The sequence below is a fragment of the Pongo abelii genome, chromosome 10, assembly GCF_028885655.2.
Source record: "Pongo abelii isolate AG06213 chromosome 10, NHGRI_mPonAbe1-v2.0_pri, whole genome shotgun sequence".
NCBI classification, from domain to species: domain Eukaryota; kingdom Metazoa; phylum Chordata; class Mammalia; order Primates; family Hominidae; genus Pongo; species Pongo abelii.
The window spans coordinates 120648302-120666540 of record NC_071995.2 but is presented as its reverse complement, the minus strand read 5'-3'; the positions used below and the strand labels follow the sequence as shown (position 1 = coordinate 120666540).

The window sequence follows — 18239 nt, the reverse complement described above, 5'->3', positions numbered from 1 at the left end:
ATGGAAATGACTATGTCAAAAGACAGCAGAGTTGGCCAGGCGCAGTGGCTCACGCCTGGAATCCCAGCACTTTGGGAGGCCAAGGCAGGCAGATCACTTGAGGCCAGGAGTTTGAGACCAGCCTGGCCAACATGGTGAAACCCCGCCTCTACTAAAAATACAAAAATTAGCCGGGCGTGGTGGCACATGCCTGTAATCCCAGCTACTCGGGCGGCTGAAGCGGGAGAATCACTTGAACCCAGGAGGCGGAGGTTGCAGTGAACGGAGATCACGCCACTGCAATGAAGCCTGGGCAACAGAGTGAGACTCCGTCTCAAAAAAAAAAAAGATAGCAGAGTTGTATTAAAAACAGTTTCCCCTGAAATTCTCAATGAGGGCGTCTCCTCACTTTTCTGACTGGCACCCCTATGGCTTAAGAGTGAAGTATGTCTTCCCCGTGTATATGCATTTATATACTTATATGTGTTGGTATGTAGACATGTTACACACAAATGGCTAATTTTGTGTGTGTGTGTGTGTGTATATTCTAGAACATAAACACAAAAATAGACACTTCCAGAGGCTGAGACAGAGGCTTAGACAGAGGCCCTGCCCTCAGGGCCTGGTATGCAGCTGGCCTGGCACTTGGCAGCTGAAACAGAATCCAGGATGAATTCTGGAAGGCGCTTTGGATGAAGGGCAGCAGCCTGGCTCCGCTGTATGGGAGGTGCTCGCAGGGCTGCACTCCCGGTGTGGGGAGCTGGCAGGTCCAGCGCCTGCCCCCCGCTCCAACCCAGGCCCAGCTACTCACCCACTGTGAGATCCAGGTGGTTCCTCTCCCCCAGGGCCCGCAGCCGGTAGAGGCAGCCCCTCTGGTAATAATATTGCAGGAACTGGACGCAGCCTGCAGGGGGAGCACAGTGCCTGGGCTCAGGGCCTGGTGTCCCCGGAAGACAGGGCGACACCTCCTCTCTGCCTCAAGCACAGGCTGATGGGTCTTTACTGGGCAGAGGCAGAAAGGGTGCCCTGGTTACAACCCTCTCCCACGCCCACACACCACACACAGACACACACACACCCTTTGGTCTGAACCTGCTTTAGCCCTTATCCAGAACACAGAGAGAACACAGGTATGTGAAGACCCATCTAAGCCCCAACTAGATTTGAAACTTCTGGAATTTTCCATGCAGTAGACACTCAATAGATGCTTGCTGGAATGCAAGCTATGCCAGTGCTATGTTGGGAGCTCTGTGCAATGCTAAGACACAAGAGACTTCCATCCAATGGGATACTTCGTTGTTGCTAAAAATGAGGTGGTAATGACATGAAAAATAGCCATGATAAACTGTTAAAAATTCAAAAGGCAGGTTATAATAGTAAAGCTCTATGTACAGAAGGGTCCCATACTTGGAAAATACACATAATGCAATACACACATGTATATACCTATTTATGAATAAAAACTTTTGAGAGGACATAGATCCATAGATCTTAATTAACATTGATCAGCTCTAGGGTGGGCTGATATACAATTTCCATTCTTGGCTTTATACATTTGTATTTGTTTGCAAGCAGGTTGTAATTTAAAATGTAGGTTGTAGTATCTGAAAAGTCAATACAGCCAGGCGTGGTGGCTCATGCCTGTAATCCCAACACTTTGGGAAGCCAAGGCAGGCAGATCATTTGAGGCCAGGAGTTCAAGACCAGCCTGGCCAACATGGTGAAATCCCATCTCTACCAAAATACAAAAACTAACCAGGCATGGTGGCAGGCACCTGTAATCCCAGCTACTTGGCAGGAGAATCGCTTGAACTGGGAGGTGGAGGTTGCAGTGAGCTGAGATCAAAACACTGCACTCTAGCCTGGGTGACAGACAGAAACTACATCTCAAAAAAAAAAAAGAAATGGCAGGGGTGTGGTGGCTCACACCTGTAATCCCAACACTTTGGGTGGCAGAGGTGGGTGGACCACCTGAGGTCAGGAGTTCCAGACCACCCTGACCAACATGGTGAAATCTCATCTTTATTAAAAATAAAAAAATTAGCTGGGTGTGGTGGCACGCTCCTGTAGTCCCAGCTACCCGGGAGGCTGAGGCAGAAGAATCGTTTGAACCCAGGAGGTGGAGGTTGCAGTGAGCCAAGATCGCGTCACTGCACTCCAGCCTGGGCAACAGAGCAAGACTCCGTCAAAAAGAGAGAAAGAGAGAAAGGAGAGAGAGAAAGGAGAGAGAGAAAGGAGAGAGGGAGGGAGAGGGAGAGGGAGAGGGAGAGGGAGACGGAGAGGGAGAGGGAGAGGGAGAGGGAGAGGGAGACGGAGAGGGAGAGGGAGAGGGAGAGGGAGAGGGAGAGGGAGAGGGAGAGGGAGAGGGGGAGAGGGAGAGGGAGAGGGAAAGAAAGAAAAAGAAAGAAAAAGAAAAAGAAAGAAAGAAAGAAAGAAAGGCAGGCAATACACACGGGATAAAATTTAAAGGGAACAAACAAGTTGGTGAAAAGTAAAACTTTCTCCCTGTCCCCAAGCATCCAAGCCCCCCTTCCCAGAGGCAACCCTTGGGACCAGCTCATTGTATACAAATCCAGAGCAATTTTCAGATGAGAAAAATAATATATATTTCCATTTGGAGGACTTATTTAGGACTGGAAAAAAGGCTGGTATCCCCAATGCTACTCAGTTCCCAAAGGTCACAGTTGGCAGGTTTCCAGCCTGGGGAAGGAGCAGGCGGTGCTGGGGGCTGGGAGGTGGGTGGAGCTGACCTGGGGCGGGAACAGCTCTCTTTCTGGATTTCTGGGACCCTCTCCCCCAGTCTGGTCTCCCTGCCACACAGGCAAGCACTGATGTCAGCTGGGGCCCTCCCTTGGTGAAAGTCTCAGAAAACCATGCCCCTTCCCCCAAATCCAGGCAACAGTCACTCACTCTGAAAAATGGAAAATGCTAAGAACTGGTTGCGAAACTTCTGATAAATGGGTCCATTAGGCCTGGAGAGAAGGTAGGAAAAAACAAAGGTGGGGCCCGCTGTGAAATGAGACATTCCTCCCCGCCCCAACTCCATTCCAACCAGGAGAGGCGAAAAGGTGTATAAAGTCAAACTGAGGTCCAGACTTCCGCCCTTCTATCCCTGGGGCTGGGCGAGGTCATCCCATCTTCCTTTCTAGAAGCACAAGAGTCCACATGGCCGTGCAGAAGCGCTAACTCCCTGTGACCCCTCTGTCCTCCGAGGTCTCCAGTGCCCAGCCTCACTCGCTCCCTCCAGCCTTGCAGCCCCGCTACCTCTGCCCTGGCCAGGGACACCCGAAACCATTCCCTGGAGAACCCCCTCACGGGCTGGGTGGGGCCCGCGCAGCCCGGCCCAGCTGCAGGCTCATATTTTCTTTCCCAAGTTGGCCCTGGAGCACACCCCCCACCGCCGTCTGGATCAGCCCCCTCCCCATTCCCGGGCCCCAGGCTCTACTCCCTGGGAGGCTGGAGGGGCCCAGCGAGGGGCTACTCACCAGGTCAGCATCACTCCGGACAGGAATGTGGAGACGTAGTGGTGAGACACCCACCAGCCTTTAATTCTCGGAGAGGGAGAGAACAGAAAGCGCTCAGGAGGGGAGAGCAACGCAGGCATGTGTCTCGCTAAGGCCCCACCTATGCAGCAGGGGTTACTCTGCACTCAGAGACGGCTTCTTGGAGTAAGAAATGGACTGGAACCCTGACCGTGCCCTTCTCTCTGTCCCACAGGGCTGCACCATCCCACACAAACCAGCTGCAGATTAGCCTGGACTCCCACTTGGGCTTCCAGTGGTTTCCAGCAACCCTCAGAGCACACCCCTAGCCTCACCCACCTTCAAGCCTCACTCCTGTCCTCCCCACCTGGTCCTCTCCCCAGCACGCGGGCGCTCCAGGCACGGCTCCTGTCCTCCCCACCAGGTCCTCTCCCCTTCAAACCTCACTCCCGTCCTCCCCACCAGGTCTTCTCCCCAGCACGCAGGCCCTCCAGGCACGTGGGCTCTCCTAGAATCCGCCAAGCCTGCCTGCTGCCACCTCAGGGCCTGCTACGGACTGAATAGTGGCTCCAATTCCTGCGCTGAAGCTGAGCCCCCCAGCACCTTAGAACGTCCATGACTGTATTTGAAGACAGGGCCTTTGAAGAGGGGACTGAGGTAAAACAAGGTCACACTGGTGGGCCTTAGTCCAGTGTGACTGGTGTCTCTGCAAGAAGGGGAGAGACGCCAGGGCTGTTTGTGCACAGAGAAAAGGCCACATGAGGACACATGGGGAGATGCCATCTGTGAGCCACAGAGAATGGTCTCAAGAGAAACCAGCCCCGTCAGCACCTCCATCCTAGACTTCCAGCCACCGAACTGCGAGGAAATACACTCTGTGGCTTAGGACACCCGGCGGGCGGTACTTCCTACAGCTACACCCAGCGGGCTCACCCAGGGCCTTCGGACTTGCTGCTCTCTCTGCTCCAAGACCTTGACCTGCCTAGCTCCTGGTCCAAGTTCAAGCTTCAGACTAGCTGTCACCTCACAAAGGCCTCCTGACCGCCTCATCTAAACCAGCCCGATGGCCCCACTCGGATCACACTGCCCCACTTCATCTTCTTCATGGCATGGATCACTGTCTGCAATTATGTGCCTTTCTTCCTGTGATCTGTCCCCTTTCCCACCCCTATGTCGCCTCTAGATTGAGCAGAGGTCTCATCTCTATTGTTCACCAGTCTATCTGTGACCCTGGGTTCCAAGCAGCTGCTCAATGTGTTGAATAAGCATGCATGTACACACACACACACGTGCTTTCTCTTTTCCAGGCAGGGTCTCACTCTGTCACCCTGTCTGGAGTGCAGTGGTGCAATCATGGCTCACTGCAGCCCTGACCTCCCAGGTCAAGCGATTCTCCCACCTCAGCCTCCTGAGTAGCTGGGATCACAGGCGTGCGCCACCACGCCCAGCTAATTTTTTTTTTTTTTTTTAGAGACAGGATCTTGCTATGTTGCCCCGACTGGTCTCAAATTCCTGGGCTCAAGCAGTCCTCTTGCCTTGGACTTCCAAAGTGCTGGGATTATAGTTGTGACCCACTGTGCCTGGCCAGACATTCTTACACAGGACTGCAGCTATGACATTGCCCTGTACAGAAGCAGAGGCTGATGGACGCCACATGCGGCACCTCACACCATCTCCGAGGCAGCTTCTCCCCAGGAGCCACATACCCCAGGCCCATCTCCTGTCATCTCAGTGACAGGAGGCCCTTGCCCAGCTCTGGACTTCATCTATCCAGTCAAGAGGCTATGGGGACCCTGTTTCCAGAACTCAGCGCTCCCCTAGCTGGGTTTTTTGGGGTTTTTTTTTTTTTGCTTTTTTTTTTTTTTGGAGACAGTCTTGCTCTATTGCCCAGGCTGGAGTGCAATTGCACATTCTTGGCTCACTACAACCTCCGCCTCCTGGGTTCAGGCAATTCTCCTGCCTCAGTCTCCTGAGTAGCTGGGACTACAGGCACCTGCCACCACACCCGGCTAATTTTTGTATTTTTAGTAGAGACAGGATTTCAACAGGTTGGCCAGGCTGGTCTCGAATTCCTGACCTCAGGGGATCCACCTGCCTCGGCCTCCCAAAGTGCTGGGATTACAGGCATGAGCCACTGCACCCGGCCCAGCTGGGGGCTCTTGATCCACAGTTGGGTAGAGCCTGGTTGTCACCCCCCACCCCCAGCATCAGGGGCAGCCTAGGAAAAAAGGAGTTGGTCCCTCAACCCTGTAACCTTCAACATCCCAGAGTGTGTCTCAGGCCTTGGCTGGCTTCCCCAGGCTCCTCTAGTCCAAACACATGGCAGTAACTTGCCAAATGTACCCGGGAGCAGCCACCTCCCTCCTCCCCAGGACTGGGAGGTGGAGGCTGGGGATGCTTGTGGAACAGTCATTAACCTTCATCCCTCCAGAACTCTCTTGGGACTGGGCAGGGAAATGGGTCCACACACACACCCACGTGCTTTCTCTTTTTTTTCCAGGCAGGGTCTCGCATACGCACGTCGTAAGAACAAGACTGGATCTAAACCATCGCTCTTCCCTTGACGGCCCATGCAACAGTTCTGGGCATACATTGGCTTTTCAAGCAACAGCCTGTGTGTTCCCCAGGAGTTACGCTGAGGGGCAAAGTTTTATGCAGCTCTGTGTTCACAGCACTAACAGCACCAGGTAAACAACAGGCACTCAATAAATGTTGACATGAATGATGCCTGGGAGGTGTGACTGGTGAAAGCAGCAGCTAATCTGGATGCCACCAGCACAGAGGTGACAGGAGATTGTTGCAGGTGCCACGTGAGGTCATGGGGACAGGGTGAGATGTCCATCTACTTCTTTGTCCCCAGAAAACCCCCACCTCCACCCATGTATCCGAGTCTCGCCTGTCAGAGTCTAAGAAGCCCTTGGGCTCCAAATTTCTGACAGCAAAGGCAGTTGGCCAGATCCCCCAACTTCCAGCTTGAAGAGCAACCAGGAGGTCTCTCTGCAACCTCCCAGAGCTCTGCAGAGCCACATGTCAGCCCTCAGCACTTGGCGGGCGCCACACTCTTTTGTCCTGCTCCCAAAGCTCCCCTGAGAAATGTCCTCTGTCTAGGAGCAGCCTGAGGCAGACACAGACTCCAGGCAACAAGCCTGACTGAGCAGCAGCTTTTCATTTCACAGCTCGCCGTGCCCAGAGCCCAGCTCTGACAGATGCCACCAATAAACACAGCTCAGTGACATCGGGTGAGGCTAGAAATCGCTCCTTCCCTGGCCTGGCATTCACAAGCCCAGGCATCCATCTGCACACCCCAGGGCTCTGGGCTAGTTGTGTGCACATGCGTTTATATAGTCATTTTATTGTGATGTAATTCAGATACCATACAATTCACTCATTGAAAGTGTACAACTGAGTGGTTTTTAGTATATTCACAGAGTTGTGCAACTGTCACCAGAATCTATTTTAAAACCTTTTTATCATGGCAGAAAGAAACCTACACCCATTTGCAGTCACTCTCTGGGCTCATTTCACCACAGAAGTTAAAGCACGCAGGGGCAGCCGGGCACAGTGGCTCACACCTGTAATCCCAGCACTTTGGGAGGCCGAGGCGGGCAGATCACGAGGTCAAGAGATCGAGACCATCCTGGCTAACACGGTGAAACCCCGTCTCTACTAAAAATACAAAAAATTAGCCAGGCGTGGTGGCGGGCGCCTGTAGTCCCAGCTACTCGGGAGGCTGAGGCACAAGAATGGCGTCAACCCGGGAGGCGGAGCTTGCAGTGAGCCGAGATCACACCATTGCACTTCAGCCTGGGCAACAGAGTGAGACTCCATCTCAAACAAAACAAAACAAAACAAAAAAGAAACCTTGCAGGAGCTCACGGCCTTTTTTTATTTTATGAGCTCCAGGAGGAGCAGGTGCATCAATGGCCAGACGTAGGGACAGCATGTCCCGATATCTGGAAATTGCAAGGGTAGACTTCTCCCTTCAGGACACATTAACATGGCTGTGGGTGTGCAGGAGATATGTGCACCAGCCACTGTGAACCCCAGGCCGTTCTTGGCTCTGTGCCTTGGGCCATCTAGACAGCGGGGAATGGCTTCTCCACTGAGGACCCCTCCTAGAAAAGCCAGTTGGAGGCAGGCACCCTAGGCTGGCTCCCTAGAAAAGCAAACATGATCACCAAGTCATTACTCATTCTGGCCCAGAACTAACTGTAACAGACATCGGCTGTTTTGCCCAGTTGCCGATCACAGCCCATCCTCGTTGGGTGGCCTCTGCTTTGCCCCTGTGGGGAACCACCTCACCCCCACACTCAGTCTGGGTGGCTGGGATAGACCTCAGTCTTATACGCAAGCACATGACCCCCAGCCAACCAATCAGGACCCTCTGCAGTCCTCTGGCAACAGTGACTGGCTCTCAGAGATCAGTAGGTCACCCAAGCCTGGCCAATCAGAAGTCTGTGTCAAGATTCCAACTGGGGTGGAGGGAGGTCTGTTAGCCCAGGGGTTACTGCTGGTGGGAGGCCTGCCTGGGGGCTGCTGGGGGCCATCGCAGGGGAAAACGGAACAGGGAGCTGGAGCCGGGCCATGAACACCGCCTGAGCCCTCCTGACCTCCTTGAATGGAAATTCCCAGTTACATGCGCCCATAAGACCCCTTCAGGTTTAGTCCCTATGGGATGGGTTTCCATCAGTTTCAAGTTTACAAGAGAAGCTGACTTGCTTATGCTGAGCTGATGAGTGGCATCTCACTTGGCAGGCACCAGACACAAACCGAGGATGGCTTCATATCTCGATGAGGAAGTCCCCACCCCTACCTGCTCCCCTGACCACACCTCCTGTCCCAATTCAAATCTCAGGTGCAGCCAGAACTGGACAAAAGCGCCTCCATCAGACCAAAACAGGGCAGCAAGCCCCCAGGAGGCCCGTAGAGTTCAGCGACGCTGTCTCTAAAATGCCGTTATGGCCCCAGGACCCTCCCTCACCGCAGAACTTGGGTTTGGGTCACTTCAACAAAGACCACGAGGTGTTGACGGCGCACACCAGCCCCGAGTGGATGCTTCAGGGATGAGAAACTAGAGTTCATCCCAGTCTCACCTCCCACCGCCTCCACACAGGCTTTCCTGCAAGGGCTTCTGAGCTACTCCCTGGTAAAGAACCAAGCAGGAGGGGAGGCCTCCAAGGCATCTCCCTTGCCTGCCCCCAGGATCAATCAGCCCCGAGGAGGAGCTGGAGGAGGGCGGAGACTAAATCTCCAACAGATGTGGAAGATGAGTCACAAGTTTGACTCACTCGGATTTAGCCCACCTGCCTTGCTCCCTCCCCCACAAGCTGGCCCCAGCTCCTGTAGTCATTCTATTAGGTTGGTGCAAAAAATGACTGCAAAACACAAATACTTTTAGACTAACCTAAATAGAAGATAACGCATCTATTTGCATCTATTTGGGCCCAGAGGCCCCATTCCAGACTCCACTTGCCCATTCAAACCCCTGCCTCAGACCACCAAGGGGAGACAGGCCTGGAGGAATGGTTCCATTGCAACCTCAAATTCCTTGAATCATATCTGCCATAAAAGGTCCTTAGTAGAAAAAACTCTGGGCTAGGCACGGTGGCTCATGCCTGTAATCCCAGCACTTCGGAAGGCCGAGGTGAGCAGATCACCTGAGGTCAGGAGTGCAAGGTCAGCCTGGCCAACACGGTGAAACCCCATCTCTACTAAAAATACAAAAATTAGCCAGGCATGGTGGTGGGCACCTCTAATCCCAGGAGGCTGGGAGGCTGAGGCAGGAGAACTGCTTGAACCCAGGAGGCGGAGGGTGCAGTGAACTGAGATCGCACCACTGCACTCCAGCCTAAGTGACAGAGCATGACTCTGTCTCAAAAAAAAAAAAAAAAAAAGAAAAAGAAAAAGAAAAGAAAGAAAAGAAAAAAAAAAACAACCTCTGTGGGTGCTCCCAGAAGGCAGAGTGTGAGTTATCTTGGAGTCCTTAGTTCAGTGTTTGGTACTTAGGAGACGCTCAATAAATGTCTGATGAATGGCAGATGGAGGCTAGAGCAGACTCACACGGCTTTGAATTGCAAGCTCAGTGACAACCATCCCTGCTCTCCTGTCAGAGAGTGAACTCCAGGAACTCTGAACAGCTCCTGCTAAACTGTTAGGCAAGGGAGGCTGGCTTTGGAACTCCATTCTTGCCCTGTTAGCAGCCCTCTCTGTTTTGCTGGAGAGTCCCACACTTGCAGAGACCTCCGCTCAGTGCTGCTCCCATCTCTCTGGTCACCCCCCATCCACAGCGTCACATTAGAATAAAAAGCTGCCCAGAGTAACTCTTACTAAAGTGTTAATGATTGCTAGAGGCATCACATGCCCCAGAGCACTCTTTTTTTTGAGTCAGGGTCTCACTTGCCTAGGCTGGAGTGCAGTGGCCTCAACCTCCTGGGCTCATACGATCCTCCCACCTCAGCCTCCTGAGTAGCTAGGACTACAGGTGTGCACCACCATGCCTGGCTAATTTTTTTTTTAGACCGAGTTTCGCTCTTGTTGCCCAGGCTGGAGTGCAGTGGCATGATCTCGGCTCACCGCAACCTCAGCCTCCCGGGTTCAAGCAATTCTCCTGCCTCAGCCTTCCTGAGTAGCTGGGATTACAGGCATGCGCGACCATGCCCGGCTAATTTTGTATTTTTAGGAGAGAAGGGGTTTTCCCATGTTGGTCAGGCTGGTCTCAAACTCCTGACCTCAGGTGATCCGCCTGGCTTGGCCTCCCAAAGTGCTGGGATTACAGGCATGAGCCACTGCGCCCGGCCCGTGCCTGGTTAATTTTTTAATTAGCTGGGACTACAGGCACACACCACCATGCCCAGCTAATTTTTTTTTTTTTTTTGGTAAAGATGAAGTCTTATTTTGTTGCCCAGGCTGGTCTTGAACTCCTGGGCTCAAGTGATCCGCCCACCTCTGCCTCCCAAAATGCTGGGATTACAGGTGTGAGCCACCATGCCTGGCCTACACACTGATGTTTTCTAAATGGCTGTGTGCTACAAGGCTGCATTCCTGAAACTTCCTGTTGCCCTCAGGAGGCCAGGCAGGAGGGGAGCTCTTGTCCTTACCTCCAGGCTCTATGTTCAGGGTAGGGCAGGGACCTGCCATAAGAGACCACAAGGCAAATAAGTGGGAAGGTGGCACATTAGGCGGTGGGGGCTGTGCAGCTCCTGGGCTTTCCTCACTAGTTCCCAGGAGGAAGGAGGAAGCAGGAGCTTGTTACTTTTTGTTTCAGGAAAGAACAGGAACCAGAATGGCACGTTGGCAGGGCGCAGTGGCTCACACCTGTAATCCTAACACTTTGGGAGGCCGAGGAGGGCAGATCACTTGAGGTCAGGAGTTTGAGACCAGCCTGGCCAACATGGTGAAACCCAGTCTCTACTAAAAATACAAAAATTAGCTGGGCGTGGTGGCGCACACCTGTGATCCTAGCTACTCGGGAGGCTGAGGCAGGAGAATCACTTCAACTGGGAGGCAGAGGTTGCAGTAAGCTGAGATGGCGCCACTGCACTCCAGTCTAGGCCACAGAACAAGACTCCATCTCGGCCAGGCACAGTGGCTCACGCCTGTAATCCCAGCACTTTGGGAGGCTGAGGCGGGCGGATCACGAGGTCAGGAGATCGAGACCATCCTGGCTAATGTGGTGAAACCCCGTCTCTACTAAAAATACAAAAAATTAGCCAGGCGTGGTGGCAGGCGCCTGCAGTCCCAGCTACTCGGGAGGCTGAGGCAGGAGAATGGCGTGAACCCGGGAGGCTGAGGTTGCAGTGAGCCAAGATTGCGCCACTGCACTTCAGCCTGGGTGACAGAGCAAGACTTCATCTCAAAAAAAAAAAAAACGGCATGCCGAGGTTCCAATGGCTACCCCCAAAAGGAATCAGACCTTTGGAAAATAGGTCCTCCGGGTGGCAAGTCATGGGTTTTAACTGGGTCTCAAGACTCAGCTTAGACGCAGGCAGGGCAGGAAGGAGACTGAGAGAAAACAACAGGGCTTCTCGCACTCAGAGCCCTTCAGAGATGTGGGCCAAGGGAACCCCCAGTCTTGCCTGGACTCACTCAGCACCACTGTGACACACCCACTCCCCCATGTGTGGGGGAGTCCAAACAGTCCAAAGAGGAGACACGGCTTGCCCACGGTCACAGGACTGCTCAGTGACTGCACTGGGACCGGAACCCAGGAGTCCACTCTCCTAGCCCGGCCTCTGTCCTCCCCAGCATCGTCTCTCTGGTGGGGCAGGTTTGGCCTAATACCCTCTTCACCTGTCCACTCTCCCCTCTATCTTCCCGTGGAAGACCACCCATCCACTCTTGTCACCAAAACCCGTCCATCCTCCTAGTAACGGTCTACCAGTTTTCCTCTGGGGAACCATTCCTCTCCTGACACTCAGCTCCTCCGCTCCCAGTGACGGCTATCAGAGTGGGTGTGAGGCTCAAGCCTGGCCAGTCACAGCACTGCAATCCCTGGCAACAGTGACCGGTTCAGGGATAGGTACATGATCCATTCTGCATCTGGACATAGCCAGTGCGACCCAGTGAGAGTCTTGGAAGTGAGGAATGTGTTCCATTTGCTGGGAATGCTATAAATAGTGACATGAGCCTGGAGTTGCTGGGTGCCCCACTAGCAGCCTGAGATAAACACAACACAGAAGGCAGAAGTGAGAAATGGAGAGCACTTGGATCAAGCCTTACCTGAAGGCAGAACAATGGGTCACCTCTTTCTTATTTTTTGAGACAGAGTCCTGCAGTGTCCCCAGGCTGGAGTGCAATGGTGTGATCTCAGCTCACTGCAACCTCTGCCTCCTGGGTTCACGCTATTCTGTCTCAGCCTCCTGAGTAGCTGGGACCACACCCGGCTAATTTTTTGTATTTTTAGTAGAGACAGGGTTTCACTATGTTGGCCAGACTGGTCTCCATCTCCTGACCTCATGATCTTTGGCCCACCTCGGCCTCCCAAAGTGCTGGGATTACAGGCGTGAGCCACCGTGCCTGTGCCGGTCACTTCTTTTTACAAGAAAATATGTTTCTTATTGTGTTGAGTCAGTCTGAGTTAGGTCTTCTGTTGCTCATAAGCAAGAGGCTGATCATAAACAAAAGCTGCTGCATCAACAGCATCAGCTTTCCTCCTTCCTGGATCTGAACAGTCACAGAGCAACCCCCAAGGAGGAGAGGAATGCAGCCTGAGGGTGTTGGCCCCCATCTGACACCCCTCGTGACATTTCCCTTTAACTCCTCTTGTGCTCCCCACAAAGCCAGGGCCCCAGGTACCTTGATCCGTTGCTGATGAGAATGCTCTCCCGAATGGTCAGGGTGCAGTAATACCACACCAGCAGGAAGTTGAAGACTTCGTCAGTCACCCTGTGCAAGGAAACAGCCCCCAGGAAGGGTGCGGGCGTGAGAACCAAGCACAGCCATCCCACCCTCACCTCACAGAACAGAGCAGCAAACCAGGCCGAGGGCTGCCCACAGCACGCGCTGCCTCTGGAAGCCCTTATGACACCAGGGAGGCAGGGGGAGCTCGGTCTCTTGATCGTCTTCCCCGGCCCTGCAAATGCCTCTGCACCTCCTCATCTTTCTCCCTGAGTCTCCCCGTCCTTCCCTGACCACTCAGCCCAGGGCAACCTGTCTGTCTTCTAAACTCTTCCCATGTGATATGAAATTTCTGGTGGGATGTTAATGGAAGGACTTTAAGAACGGGAGACCTGGCCAGGCGTGGTGGCTCCCGCCTGTAATCCCAGCACTTTGGGAGGTCGAGACGGATGGATCACTTGAGGCCAGGAGTTCGAGACCAGTTTGGCCAACATGGTGAAACTCCATCTCTACTAAAAATACAAAAATTACCAGGGTGTGGTAGCACACACCTGTAGTCCCAGCTGCTTGGAAGGCTGAGGTAGGAGAATTGCTTGAACCCAGGAGGTGGAGGTTGCAGTGAGCTGAGATCGTGCCACTGCACTCCAGCCTGAGCGACAGAGCGAGACTCTGTTCCAAAAAAAACAAAAGAATGGGAGACTTAATGTTCTATTTAAGGTTGCCTGCAGTGTTAAGATATGAACTCCCTCTGTCCCCTTAAAGCATCTGTAAACTTTGTTACATGTATTTAATACAAAAAATAACTTATGGGCCCTACCGTCTGTAATGTTAGAGAGTTAGCGTAGGTAGCTAATCAGATATAAACAGGGCCTCCTCCAACCAGGAATGTCAGGTGACCATCAGGTAACGGTCAGGTGGTTGTTAACTGTCTCTCTCAAATAATAATTGGCCGCACCCAGTGCCAGGGAAAGGCAGTCTCCCTATAGATAGGAAAAACATGAAGCTGGTGATCAGCAGCCTCCTGGCAAGATCTCAGGAGCTGGGCAAGTGGGCTCGAGCATGTGCACTAGGAGGTAAAGTGACAGCGTTTAACTCGTACATGACTTTCCGGGGACGTTCCACCGGCAAAGGAAGAATGCCTCAAGTGAGCACGTGTGCAACTTCAGGAAACACTGCGCACCCGCCCCTCCCAGCTCGCAGGCCACTGCACATGCAGACAGCCCACCCCAAGGGAAGAATCAGAGGAGGGTCACCAGACCCCGGAAGTCTGCCAGCATATAAGACCCCAGGTCAAAGGGCACACCGCACACTTGTCTTCCAAGATGCCCGCTCGGCCCCTCTTCCAAGTGTACTTTACTTTTTTTTTTTTGAGACAGAGTCTCGCCCAGGCTGGAGTGCAGTGGCGCAATCTCAGCTCACTGCAACCTCCGCCTCCCAGGTTCAACCGATTCTCCTGCCTCAGCCTCCCGAGTAGCTGGGACTACAGGCATGCTCCACCACACCCAGATGATTTTTTTTTTTTTTTTTTTGAGACGTAGTTTCGCTCTGTCGCCAGGCTGGAGTGCAGTGGCGCGATCTTGGCTCACTGCAACCTCCACCTCCTGGGTTCAAGTGATTCTCCTGCCTCAGCCTCTTGAGTAGCTGGGACTATGGGTGCACGCCACAATGCCCAGCTAATTTTTGTATTTTTAGTAGAGAAGAGGTTTCACCATGTTGGTCAGGATGGTCTCGATCTCTTGACCTCATGATCCACCTGCCTCGGCTTCCCAAAGTGCTGGGGTTACAGACGTGAGTTACCGCACCCGGCCTGATTCTTGTATTTTTAGTAGAGATGGGGTTTCACCATGTTGGCCAGGCTGGTATCGAACTCCTGACCACAAGTGATTCACCCAACTCAGCCTCCCAAAGTGCTGGGATTATAGGCATGAGCCACCATGCCCAGTGGCTTTTCATTCCTGCTCTAAAGCATTTTGTTTGTTTGAGACGGAATTCCGCTCTTTCGCCCAGGCGGGAGTGCAATGGTACGATCTCGGTTCACTGCAACCTCTGCCTCCCAGGTTCAAGCGATTTTCTTGCCTCAGCCTCCAGAGTAGATGGGACTACAGGCGCCTGCCACCACGCCCGGCTAATCTTTGTATTTTCAATAGAGACAGTGTTTCACCATGTTGGCCAGGCTGGTCTCAAACTCCTGACCTCAGGTGATGCACCTGCCTCGGTCTCCCAAAGTGCTGGGATTACAGGCATAAGCCACCGCATCTGGCCAAGCTTTTTAATATACTTTCACTCCTGTTCTAAAACTTGTTTCTTCTTCTGCCTTACGCCCCTCAGTCAAATTCTTTCTTCTGAAGAGGCAAGAATGGAGGTTGCTGCAGACCCATTTGTATTTGCCGCGGGGAGCTGGAATACCACCACCACCACCACCACTAACGGGAGGACTTTAAGAACAGCAGACTTGGCTGGCTGTGGTGGCTCACGCCTGTAACCCCAGCACTTTGGGAGGCCGAGGCAGGTGAGCGAGACTCCATCTCAAAAAAAAAAAAAAAATAGGAGACTCGATGTTCTATTTTAGGTTGTCTGCAGTGTTAAGCTATAAACTCCCTCTGTCCCCTTAAACCATCTGTAAACTTTGTTACATAAAAAAATCCCAGTGGGCCATATTGTCTGTAACACTAACTGAAGAACTCCTTTTCCTCCTCCATGGTGAACATAGCGCAGGGCTATGTGTGCAGCCTTTGCCCTCGTGGAAACAGGCCAGGCTCTGGGAGCAGGCGAGCATGGGCCCAGGGCCTAAAAGAGCCTTTGTTTGAGCATTCAAGTGGCCAGACCAGCAGCCGGATGCCCAGCCAAGCGCCTGCCAGGCAATAAACGCTTGGCACGTGAGCCAAATGCCCAAGCCGTACTTGGCCACTTCCCCTGGGGACAGAGAACCCATGGCCAGAGAAAGGAACAAAACCCCTCAGGCAGGGCAGCAGCAGCAGCCCACAGCCTCACAGCGTGGCTGTGCCACACTCGGATGGCACCAGCAGCTGGGGAGCCCCCCAGTAGCGCCTCCACGTGCCAGCCAGGGTGGAGCTTCCACACACAGTGCCAGCTCCCTGAATTGTCACAGCCCTGTGAGGCAGGGACTGCCGTCACCCTCGTTTTACAGATGGGGAGACTGAGGCTCCCAGAGGGAACCTGCCCATAGTAACAGCCAGTTGGTCTCAAAACCATTTTCTTTTCTTTCTCTTTTTCTCTCTTTCCTTTTTTTTTTTTAATATATAATTGGGATATAATTCACATACCATAAAATTTGTTCTTTTAAAGTATATAATTTAGTGATTTTTAGTATATTCAGAGTTGTACAACCATTACCTAACTCCAGAACATTCTTTTTTTTTTTTTTTTTTTTTGAGACAAGGTCTCGCTCTGTTGTCCAGGCTGGAGTGCAGTGGCACAATCTTGGCTCACTGCAACCTCTGCCTCCCAGGTTCAAGTGATTCTCCTGCCTCAACCTCTTGGGTAGCTGGGATTACAGGCACCCACCACCACGCCTGGCTAATTTTTGTATTTTCAGTAGAGACAGGGTTTGACCACGTTGCCCAGGCTGGGAGAACATTCTTATTACTCTAAAAAGAAACCTTGCACCCAGTAGCAGTCATGCCCTCCTTCCTGCCTCCCGCAGCCCCTGGCCACCACTCACCTACTCCCCGTCTCTACAGATTTGCCTGTTCTGGGCAGTTCTCAGCAATGGAATCCTACTGTGTATCTTTTTGTGACTGGTTCTTTTACTCAGCATCGCATTTTCAGGGTTCATCCATGCTGCAGCCTGGCTCAGAGACAGTACCTCATTTCTCTCTCCCTTTTGTTCAGACCAGGTCTCCCTCTGTCTCCAAGGCTAAAGCGCAGTGGTGTGATCATGGCTCACTGCAGCCTCGAACTTCTGGACTCAAGCAATCCTCCCACCTCAGCCTCCCAAAGTGCTGAGATTACAGGTGTGAGCCACTGCACCCAGCTAAATAATTTTATTTTTTATCTTTGTAGAGATGGGGGTCTTGCTGTGTTGCCCAGAATAGGCTCAAACTCCTGAACTTGAGTAGTCCTCCTGCCTCCCAAAGTGCTGGGATTACAGGTGTGAGCCACCACGCCCAGCTTTTCATTTCTCTTCACAGCTGAATGATATGCCACTGTACGCATAGACCACAGTGAACTCCTTTTTTTTGGTGTGGGGGTGACAGAGTGCTCTGTCACCCAGGCTGGAGTGCAGCGATCTCAACTCACTGCAACCTCTGCCTCCTGGGTTCAAGCGATTCTCCTGTCTCACCCTCCCGAGTAGCTGGAACTAAAGACATACTCCACCACGCCTGGCTAATTTTTGTATTTTTAGTAGAGACAGGGTTTCATCATGTTGGCCAGGCTGGTCTTGAACTCCTGACCTCAAATGATCTGCCTGCCTCGGCCTCCCAAAGTACTGGGATTACAGGTGTGAGCCACCGCGCTGGGCAACGAACTTCTTCTTAACTAGTACAGTACAAGGCCTTTCCAGCAGCCGTTTAACACACACTTGTTGGATGGAGGTGGGGCAGCCAGGACTGGCATTTCCCATGAGAAATAGCCCCTCTCTCCCCTACACCTCATGACGCCAAACAACACAGAAGCAGGAGAGGCCCTGGGTCCCCTGGATCCCTCTCTCCCGGCCCCCACCTGACGTCTGCATGCCCAGACACACATGGCCACACCCACTACCTGTAGTGAAGGACAAATCGACACGCCACGGCACCCAGGAGCAGGATGATGGTCAGGTAGAGCTTGAACTTCTCATATTCGTCCTTGTAGGCAAACCTGCCATGACAGACACGCCCAGGGCAGTGCGCCTTACCATGACTATTCCAGCACCTGGGCATGGCCCTCAGCCCCATCAGACCCTTGTCCTTCAGCCGCTGCCATGGCCCGGAAGGACCTTCCCATTCCACTAAAGGAGAGACCTGGCCTTGACGGGTTAGTGGTGACCAATGAGGGGAAGAGGGCCAAGTATGCAGAAGGACAATGCCCCTGGACTCTGGTCTGGGGCTCTGGGCCCATGCTGGGGACAGGCAGGGGGCAGAGACGGGGCCTCTTCCCTCAACCAACCGCTGCTGCTGAAAGGCCAGGGTTTGCGGCTGTCTGGAAATGGGGTAGACTCAGGGTAGACAGGACTGCCCATCTCCCAGGAGAAGTATGTGTGTGATAGGGCGTGAAACAGAGCAGGGCCATTTCTTGTGTGAAATGGGAAGTCCTGTCCACCCAACATACTGACTTGGAGGAAGGGAGGGAGGGGAGGGAGGGGAGGGAGGGGAGGGAGGGGAGGGAGGGAGGGAGGGGAGGGAGGGGAGGGAGGGGAGGAAGGGAGGGAGGGGAGGGAGGGGAGGAAGGGAGGGAGGGGAGGGAGGGGAGGAAGGGAGGGAGGGGAGGGAGGGGAGGAAG

The 18239-nt window shown here is 53.1% G+C and overlaps 1 protein-coding gene across 2 annotated transcripts in view; it reads right to left on the bottom strand.

Moving 5' to 3' along the window:
- Positions 1–18239, bottom strand: part of TMEM120B (transmembrane protein 120B) — a 61611-nt gene that overhangs the window by 3477 nt on the left and 39895 nt on the right. The window contains exons 5-9 of one of the 2 annotated variants that reach the window (XM_024256435.3): positions 17523–17618; positions 12756–12845; positions 3465–3530; positions 2890–2951; positions 791–883 (exon numbers count right to left, since the gene is read on the bottom strand). In XM_024256435.3, coding sequence (XP_024112203.1) covers positions 791–883; positions 2890–2951; positions 3465–3530; positions 12756–12845; positions 17523–17618 — 407 coding nt within the window. The remainder of the gene's footprint in view (positions 1–790; positions 884–2889; positions 2952–3464; positions 3531–12755; positions 12846–17522; positions 17619–18239) is intronic. The other variant, XM_024256436.3, reaches the window with a different exon arrangement.